We start from the raw sequence: 10,511 nt of genomic DNA on the forward strand, positions 1-10,511 counted from the left end.
TGTTTTGTGTTCCTTCTGTTTCCAACACAGAGATAATACATTTCAAACCCTTGAATCCCAACTTTAGATTATACCTTTATCTGTAAAATAAAATGAATTCTTAAGTCCGTGAGACCATGAAAACATCTGCAATACATGATGTTTACCATCTTGGCACTTAGCTTCTGATACCATGGAACAGCTATTAGCCTAAGAGGAACTCATAATCACCAACACAGTTGATGTTGTACAAACTTCAAAACTAGTGCACAAGCACAGCTGAATTAAAAGGGTTATTGAGCATTGAGGACATCACTCAATTTAAATCAGAATAAGCTGTCCTATAACATCTAAAATGTAGTTGGAGCATTACCACAGTTGAAATTCTATTCATAGTCAACATAAATAAATTAGTGAACACCTAAGGTGTGCAAAATTCAACATGTCAATGGTTAGTCAGATGTGTGCAGGTGATGATCCCTTCAGAAAAATAGAGATTCATTGATGCCAATAATAATCCTGAATTGAATGGAAAAAGGCATCAATAACATTGTTTCCCCATAAAGGTTAACGTGAATACATACTTTCAGTATAAACCTAATTGAATAACTATTTGAAATGGCTATACATAAAACATGTTGTAAAAGTGAAATAAAACATTAAATGTACAAGATGACTGACTATCAGAGAAACTAATATTGAGCTTCCATTTCTTGCTGAGAAACACATGAAGTTCTGAGAACAAGATATCCAGGAGGTAAATAGATCAACAGGCCAAATAGAAACTAAAATATTGTGAACATTCAGTCAAGAGTGATTGTATGGCCTACTATACATTAAACAGTTCTCATTAAAACACAATAGTTTATGATTTAGGCTACCAAAATGTCTAAGTTAACATTTGTTTTAGTAGTCAACTGTTTTAAATGAAGACAAAGGTGTCTTTAAAACTTAAACTGCATAACGTTCGTTGTCTATGCAGATGAAACAAATGATAATGCGCATTAGATATTAATTTGAATATTCCCCTCAGCCCCATATGTTAACATTAGTAAATTAGAGGTTTCAAATGTTTAAAAAAGAATAAGCATTGTATGTTCAAATGGTGCAATGCAGTATCGACTAATAAGACAAGGTCATATTACAATGTAACGATGGAACAACACATATTGATATCATGCATTTGTTCTTGGGGAAGAAGCCATAAACTTCTAGTTTGTATACATGTGGGTAAAGATGTAATTCAAAGAGCCTGAAAGTTCAGTATTTAGTGTAACAAATGCTAATAAGAATTAGGGTGTGGCTATTAAAAACCAAGGTCATTGATTTGAAACGGGTACAAATCGGGACAACTTAAGTAGCAAATATGTTCACAGGTGATCAACCATGCTTGTCAAGGTAAACAATCAAGACATGTCAAAAAAGTGAAAATATAGAAGATCGTACCTTGATGCGTTGCTTTGAGTCGAACCTTCATCTTCTTGCTTTTTATTCTTATTCTTCATCGTCGTTTTATCTTGAAAACGTTTGATTTGATGATCTTATGTCCTGGTATTGACTGTCAAAAGTTAGAGGGATGGACCATTATAAAACTCCCATAAGATTGTTTTTGCTCAGAGGACAGTAAAAACCTTCACGTTATGAAATAAGCCATCAGCATTGTGTCTGACGTTTAAAACTGGCATTATTTATATTACTATATACATTATCGATTAATAAATGACAACTGATGACATCCTGTGATAAAAAAATAGCCAAGTGTTGAGTGTATTTCAATTAGATTCACCGATCGAGCCACATGAACAAATTCTAACTGCGTCACCAAACAAAGAACGCCTAAACTGTGATAAATGAAAAAACAATCGATTGTAGGTAGGTATTATAAAACGTCAACATACCTATTCCATGTACAGGAAGGTATAATGAAGTTAGATTCACATCCGCAAAAGCAGACTTTAATACTTATGACATTAAAATTAAAATAAATGCAATTTAAAAAGGTTGAATGAAAATAAACAGGCACAAAAAAACTAAATGTTGATAATAGGATAATGAAACCTCACAAAAGTGATACTGAGACGAAATGCTAGAGCTCTTCACAGAGCACACTAAAAATGGAGGGGCGCCATGGCTGCCAAACCTAGGCAGAGAAAACAACGACTCGCGCATACACGCTGCAAAACGGATCTACACGACGAAAAACGCATTAAATACCGCAGAAAACCTAATTCACTGTTCACTATAGTAACACGTTTTCTTTTAAGTAAAACAAACATTAATAGCGCGTCATATTCGAGCTTGATTTCATGAAAAAGAAAAGGTCTGACGAAAGCCCAGTTAATTGTTCCCTTTCCCAAGGCTCATCCGCCATCTAGAGCTCCTTCCTAGCTCTGAAAGCTTTGCCTTTGATTGACGTTATTTCCATTTACCCCACACTCAGGTGATGTCCAAAAGTCCCACCCCCTTAATTTTGTATAAAAACGGCAAAACTATATTACATTTTTATATTTTTATTTATTTAGTTTCTTCACGTCAAGAGGATATCATTTGACAAATGTAGATACATATCGAAACAAAAATGGGTTTAAAGTTGAACAATAATATTTAAAACACTGAGACCCATCACTTCCTGTTCAGACAGGAAATAAGACTTCAGGAGCCATTTTAGACGCAAAGAACCTTGGACACCATTTCAGTTCTTGCCAAAAGCTCTGTTTTAACTCTTTGTATTATGTAGAGCTGCAGTGTATAACTTTTATTGGTTTAATTAATAGTCTGGATTAGCCAGCCACTTCACCATGGACTGCATCAATCACAATAAGCCATATGGTTTAACTTGACTTCAGTATTTTTTAAAAATCTAATCACGCAAATCAGATTTTGTGGACAGAAGTCCTACCTAGAGTGTATAAATGGTACCCAAAGTGTATGATGTAATTAACTTGAAAGGAAATTATCCCACCAGGGATGTAGTGTTACACAAAGGTAAGTTGCTAAGCAATGCTCGAGATGGAGACAAGTAAACGTAAACACTTCAGCAAAAAACTTTAGCGTAATAGGTGTGTGAAGATTCCCCAAATAAAAAGTTGCGTAAACTGTGTTACTTGCGTTTACCTTCTACTACATCCCTCGATCCTATGTAAAGGTAGTAATTACTAGCTAGCACTATTTATGTAATTTAAAATTGTATCCCTTCCACTGACTGGATGCATTAAGAAGCCCCAGAAAATACCAGACAGGTCATTACATTTTTGTGAAATTGATTCGAAGTTTGTATTTAGAATTTTCACATTTAGAAAATAGACAATATAGTCTGGTAACAATTTTGGGTAGCATAGTGACCAATGAAAGAGTCAGAATAGTGAAAAAACATTGTTTTATTTAATATAAATAACAGCGCATTAGGAAATCACAGAAGTAGAAAAGTACTCTAATTGAATGCAGTCAAAGCAACTATTACAATAGCCTATTCAAACAACTGAGTCCAAAGAATCCCCAGCACAAGAGTCCATGTGAAAGTTTAAGTAATTCCAATTGACACAGTCAAATAAAATCCAGAAAAATCCAAGCAGTCAGCTTTTCAAAAATCCAATTAGCTCCCAAATCCCAGTCGCCATCTTGATGACAAAGCAGTTGTCTCCACTTCAATGTCCAGTAGAATTGGGTCTTTAATGGAATTAAGAAAAAGATGAAATGAGTAAAAAAAAAAAAATATATATATATAAATAATATATATATATATATATATATATATATATATATATTACATTTATTTAATAATGAACTATTGTCCAAACCCATCAGGTGGATTTTCTTTTGGCCAAAATAGCATCAATAACTCCACAAAAGATTCCAATTCTGAATAGCTAGCTAAAAGTCAAGTTGGTAATGAAACCCAGAAGTTTAAAATGTCTGTATATTACTGCAGTATGCGGTAACAAATATCGCAATTCGAATCAATTAAAAAAATATAATAATAATAAAAATATATCTAAGAGCATTAAGGGCTGAATCCTTGCTCCCCATACATATAACATGTAATTTGCAAACAGATTGGACAAAATATAAATATTTCAGAATTCTGACCTATTTGCCCAAATGGCATTGTGTGCCTTTTATCGCTTTTAAAACACCAACAGAGATGCTCATGCTTTTCAAACATGAACCGAAGACAATGAAGTGAATAAATATATGGAATACTAAAAGTAATGCAAGTGTTCTAGTATGAACCTCAAAACTATCTGAACTGGGAAAGTCGGGAGTACAACGACTATTTCCTACGTGGGAGCTTGTTGTGATCGGTTTTGGATGTCGGAAACTCGTAATTATGGCGATTCAGGGAGCTTTACAGAAGTATCCCAATCCTGAGTTTCCGATAATTCCGAGAGCACATGAACGTAGCATTATACAATTTAATAGCAACCATTCAACACATTTTAGAGTTGAACAATTGGAAACAGCAAAAGACAAAACAGGAAATACAACAAAATTGCATGCACAAGTAAAAGCTAAGCAAATGGAATGTTCTAACACATCTGTTAATTGAAACATATGACCGTTCACTATAACTTATATTTGAATGTGGATCATGTAAATGAGTTATTTCTCAAAATGATCAGAAAAACTAATTATGCCATGGTTTGTGATCTGCTTCTGGAATTGCACCATGCTCTTTAGATGTTACCAATTTATTTGATAACATTAACTTGATACGGTTTATTATTATTTTGCTGTCAGGCTAGTTAAAACTACTTAAACTGTCCATTAGGGGGCCCACCAGAATCACATTGAGTACACGTTGGCATGAGTTAATCTCATAATCTTGCAAAATTCCTTTTCCAACACTTTTGGACAACTGACATTGCTGAACCATTACAGTTGTATCTAAACTATTGCAGCTTGATTTGTAAACAAAACACAAAACTACAAAAATAGTAATCATGCATGAGCTAAACTGCACAAAATATGCTAAATGTGCTTCCTCTGCATGCACCCTGCCTCCAAAATTTCCAAACATGACCAGCAGAGATTCACCAAGGAAGAGATAAAATCTACATGTGGTATGAGAATAAAACCATCTTTTTCTCTAAATGGATTACACATTCATATGAGCCAAGAAAAACAAGGGGCAGGTTCCGACCCGAGATGTCAGTTCTTGACCAGCAGGTGACAACAAAGTTAGTTTTTGGAGGATCCTGCCAAGAAAACTGAGTTTCCGTTGAACATTTAGTTTGACATTATCATTCAGTGGACAGTAGGGCCATGCACAGAAATCCATTAGTAGAGGTGGGTTGGGTCTAATTAATACAGGGTTAGTCCCCATTTCATATTTTACTCATGAAAAGACTGGATTTTTTAAATTATTTAACTAGGCAAGTCAGTTAAGAACAAATTCTCATTTACAATGACGGCCTACGGGGGAACAGTGCCGCTGATCTGTCTTTTCAGGGGCAGAATGACAGATTTTTACCTTGAAAGCTCGGGGATTCGATCCAGCAACCTTTTGTTACTGGCCCAATACTCTAACCACTAGGCTACCTGCCGCCCCAAATGTATCACAGAAGACAGTGTGGCCTAAGTGTAACAGTTTCACTATTTTCTAACATTGTTGGAAAAGTCAAACATAATGGTAGTAGTATCTAGGTTACTTTATTATACCAGATGAGACAATAAGAGTACTATAGAATAATAGTCTATGCATTGTCAGAATACACTGACCTTACCATAGAGATGAAGTGAAAAATCTTTTCTGGTTAAGTTTGTTACTAAAGGATAGATTTGGGCAGTTGTGAATAATCATAGTTCATGATGGGCTGGCATATGTCACAGGCATGAAAATAATCCGGGAATATTTGAAAGATGGAGGAACTCTTAAAGAAGCTATCAAGAATGAATGGAAACGTTCAGCTACTAAGGAAAATATGCTGCTTCTAGGGGGAGTATGGGCATATTTTATGCAAAAAAATTTTTTTAAAGGGGAGGAGTCTGTCTTGAATTATTGTGATATGATAAAATGCCCTTGTACAAGGCTTCTTATACCAAAAGGGAGAGATGAGCAACTTTAAACTGATTTAGCTAAAGTGTTCTAACTTTCACCGGAATACACATCTTTCAATAATACTGGAAGATGAGGTACAATTCCATGGTGGGAGATCTCTGTTGATCTCAATTGGTTACAATCATTGCTCTAAATTATATATAACTGGGAACCCTACTACCCATTACCAATAAATAGACCTACCTTTGGATTGTTATTTGCGCTAAAGATCACAACCTTTACTTAAATATTATGCAACAGAGGTAAAAATGTTTAAGAAATCGATTTAGTACAGTATTGAAAGTGTTATAGCAGATATTTGAAGAAACATTCCATTTGTTACAGCACAGATCAAAAGACATGACTTACACATAGCTGTCTTCTTATTTCATTGGGAGGGAATGACAGTTCAGGCCTTGATTCTGTTAGGGATAAGAGGTGAAATTAGGTGACCAACAAATACAACAGACCATGAGTTGTCGTCAACTCTGGAATTAATTCCAAATCTAGCTTGGATTAAGTCAATGCAAACCAAAGATATGTTCCCCAAAATGTCACCTCTGAAATTATCAGGTTTCTTGGAGCTATGCTGTATACTCCGGTCAAGCAGTGTCAGCTAGCAAAAAAATATTGGTTTCCAATTTTTTATTATTTTACATTTAGATGACTCGCCAAGATGAAATTCCTAAATTCTGCAACCCCAGTTTACGAGTTATGACATATTACTTTTCACCTTTTGAAACATAATTTAAAGATTGTCATAAAATATATGAATTTTGTGTATTATCAATAATTATGATAAACATGTATTGTTATGAACAGAATACTAAAATGGCATCTTCTTGATTGTTAATGTAGCTAATTTGACCATCTGTCAACATTAGCAAGCTAGCTACTTTTTTATAGCAATTTTAGCTAGCTTATTTGCTAGCATCTTAGTATAAAACTTACTACATAAACTCATCTCATTCATCCCGACTTCTAACGAACATCAGGCTTAAGTCATATAGCAACTTCAACAACTTGTAAATACTAGTTTCCAAGGAGCACTTGAACGGAGACTTTCATGATCATACGTTTTAGGCCTAGGCATGATTGAGTTGAGCCAGATGAATAGGCATATTTTAAAAATACCTGTAATTTGCTGTGTTCTTTAATTGTCTGAGATCATACATTTACCCATTACCTAGCTAGCTATTTTTCCCTTCTGATGTATGGATGTCAGTTACAGTTCTCCCCAAAATGATAAACAGCACATTTTGCAAGCACTTAACAGAGACCCTGTGCACTGCAATGTAACCATACGCATCCAGAATCAAATTTCGAAAATAAGTCACAAATCGCAAACGTAACAGGAACCCTCTCAGCTTTGAAGCAACGTCATGTTAGCATCACGAGCTAAACGTAAGTGAATGATGTTGCCCTCTTGTGGTCGTAACGAGCATAACAGTGCCGGCAAGTGTTCACTTATATGTTAAAAAAATTTTTTTACAAATCATATTAACTCTTTCTTGTTATATTGTCACGATACCATTATAAGGAAGTAACAAAGCAAAGGAAATAAAACATGAAGCAGACTCCATTTCTTGAGGAAAATGACTGATGCCACCCAGAGTCACATTAGTTTATTTTGCAAGCTATAGAACACAATATTTGTCAAAAGTAGGTTTTTAAGGAGCTTACAGTTAAGTCTGCTTTGTGTTTTCATTTTTGCTAAGGAAAATCTGGTATTGTAGTATCGAGATACTGGTATCGTGACTACTTTGTGTTTATTTTGTTCTTCTTTCAAATATTGAATGGGCGCAGACTAATGCCAAGTGTGTACATAATGCAAATGTTTTGTTACAATGTACTCGTTTTAGGATACAAGGTTTATTAAACACTTCCATATCATCTTTCACATTAAACATTTTATTTCCCTCTTTTTCCTTATGTTATTGTGCGTCATGCGTTTAATGTTAAATGTGTCATGCAGTCAGGTTTTATTATCTGCTCAGTCTTTAATTAAAAGGAAACATTTTATACTTACAAGTCTTGGTCATTCCAATCCCCCTAGTCATAAATATGGTCGACCATCCGGGTGACAAACCTTCAAAAATACAAATACAAAAGTGAAAACAGGCCAACAGCCCAACCTATTGGTAAGTCTTATATGACAGTAAGGAGAATCATACTCGCTTAATTAAACACTCATGGTTAAATCATTAATATTCATAAAATACCCTCACAAACTTACATTTTTTCAAATATCAAAACATTAGTATTCTTCTTTCAGCCCATTTTTCTAACTTCAATGGTTCCTGAAATAAATAAAATAGGAGAATGGATTATCATAACATGTCAGATTAAAACAATTATATAATGTCACTAAATATGGCAGAATGCCATCAAATTATCTGATAGAGATTCTACACATCTTTACAGAATTGTATATTCAAATATGTTACTACAAATGCTACAGAGGCAACCATGTACATGACTTTAAGTGGGTAAAAAATAAAATCTACTATCTACCCATAATTAATTGTTGATATAAAACCATTTGTATTAAGGCAACTGATCTGCATTTACACATTTCAAATGCATGCATGTCAAAAAAATACTATACATTCATCATGAAAAACATAAATATGCATTGTGGCCATTGATCCAATTACTTGTGTGTGTGTATCAAAATTGAGACAATTTGTAAGAATTGTTATTGGAATATTAAGATTAAAATATTTTTTTTTACCAATTTATGACCACCATATAGATGATATCTATACATCTTTTTTAAATCTAGTATCTCTAAACAGGAAGACTTTTAGACTTTCTCAGCCCGAGACCTTTGTGTTAAGCTTTAATTAAGGTGATAACACAGCATCAATTTGATTACATTAAATATCTATGAAACCAATCTCATCCTCACTGCATGAACATATTTCAATAATCTGGCCAGGACAGCATAAACTTTTGTGTCTTGGAAAAGGGTGCATTTCTAAATAATTATTCTATGAATTGTGATAAAGTGAATAGTTTTGTATTTGTCAAGTGTGAAAAAAACTAAAAAGTTACTCCCAAATCTTATCTTCATAACAGCTAGAAACAATAACCTAAAAACGATGTATGACATTTTTTCAGTGGCTTTTATTTCCATTCTGTACCACAACGAGTTAAAAGGCAACACCCTATTTTACATTTTCGAAAAATAGCTTATATATGCTCCTCAAGACATGGCAGTTTCATTTGAACATAATAAACCTTTGGTGTTATATGTATAGAAAGTACATAAAGAACATTATCGAACATATTGATTTACCTTAATTTTAATTAATTATTAATTGCTGTTAAAATTAGCCAAAATATTACGTTATGCCTAACTACCTGTCCGGAATGTTTTTCAACAAGTAACTCCTAAACCTGGCAATAAAGCCTTTTGTAATATATATATATATTATTTTTTTAAATTAATTGTTGTATGGAAAAACATCGACATTCACTCATAATATATTATCTCTTGAAATCACAATAAAATGATTCATACTTACATCTTACTCTCGACCCACTCAAATAAAACATGTATGTTAAGGTGTACTCAATTTAGTTACATTTTCCTCTGTCCATTTCAGACAAGGGCATATGCCCTTTCAAGGACAAAGCACATTTTAAATGCGTAGGTTCTAGAACTCGAAAGTGTACCCAATCATATAGGTTTCTTTATATTTGACTTAGGCTAACACAACACATTTTTCTCTACTCATCCCACGAATTAGAATTTCAACCGCACCGACATCCAGTCTGAAAATCGTTTTTCCTTTTCATTCTTGGCAGGGGACCCTACCATGGCCATTTTTACAACAGACTATCGAACCCTCGCTCTTACCACCATATTGCCACATCTTCTAACCGCGCCTTTACAGGGGAAAACTGTGTTTTTCTTTCAGATACTTACCCATATGTGAGACGGGCGCTATCCCTTGTCTTCTACCGCGCGGCCGCCGCATTTCTTTCTGATTTTCGTATTTTATCGGGAACTTCTCCCTGACAGCTGTACTTCTCTCTGCCATGCTGTGCTGTGCTGTAGGCTCGTCTCTTCCGTCTGTCCTTCTCACTACGTCTGCATGAACTGTTATCCTGTTCAATACAGCTCTGCCCCCTCTTTTTCAACATAAGCGCATACAACTTCCTCTGAAACACACCAGCATCCTGGGTAGCAGAGCCTCTGCGCGGAAGGTTTACATTATTGCAATTAATATATTAATTGAAGTCAATATGCAACATTGTGCTCAACGTTTTGAAATGTATCTAATGTTAGTTACAAGGAGGAAGGATACATTGTTGCAAGATTCCCCTACATTACCCAAATATGTATTCTCAAAGGGTTATTTATGTATGTTATGCATTTAAATACACATTTTGTGTGCCTCCTAAGACATGTGTTTATGAAGACCATTTAAAGGCAAGATGTAAACAAACTTCAGTAGTGAAATCATTTGTAGTTTTGAATATCAAA

General features: G+C 34.3%; 1 protein-coding gene across 6 annotated transcripts in view; it reads right to left on the bottom strand.

Annotated features, from left to right (window-relative positions):
- Nucleotides 1–10,246, bottom strand: part of LOC112218569 (chromodomain-helicase-DNA-binding protein 2) — a 43,707-nt gene extending 33,461 nt beyond the window's left edge. The window contains exons 1-6 of one of the 6 annotated variants that reach the window (XM_042301532.1): nucleotides 9,951–10,221; nucleotides 8,253–8,316; nucleotides 8,046–8,105; nucleotides 6,386–6,438; nucleotides 1,878–3,645; nucleotides 1,426–1,537 (exon numbers count right to left, since the gene is read on the bottom strand). In XM_042301532.1, the coding sequence (XP_042157466.1) occupies nucleotides 1,426–1,484 (59 nt within the window). In that variant the 5' untranslated portion in view covers nucleotides 1,485–1,537; nucleotides 1,878–3,645; nucleotides 6,386–6,438; ... (1 more) ...; nucleotides 8,253–8,316; nucleotides 9,951–10,221. Of the gene's footprint in view, nucleotides 1–1,425; nucleotides 3,646–6,385; nucleotides 6,439–8,045; nucleotides 8,106–8,252; nucleotides 8,317–9,950 lie in introns of all 6 variants that reach the window. The other 5 variants (XM_042301531.1, XM_024379461.2, XM_042301534.1 and 2 more) reach the window with 5 other exon arrangements.
- Nucleotides 10,247–10,511: the final 265 nt, after the last annotated feature.

Source organism: Oncorhynchus tshawytscha, linkage group LG19 (genome assembly GCF_018296145.1).
Source record: "Oncorhynchus tshawytscha isolate Ot180627B linkage group LG19, Otsh_v2.0, whole genome shotgun sequence".
NCBI classification, from domain to species: domain Eukaryota; kingdom Metazoa; phylum Chordata; class Actinopteri; order Salmoniformes; family Salmonidae; genus Oncorhynchus; species Oncorhynchus tshawytscha.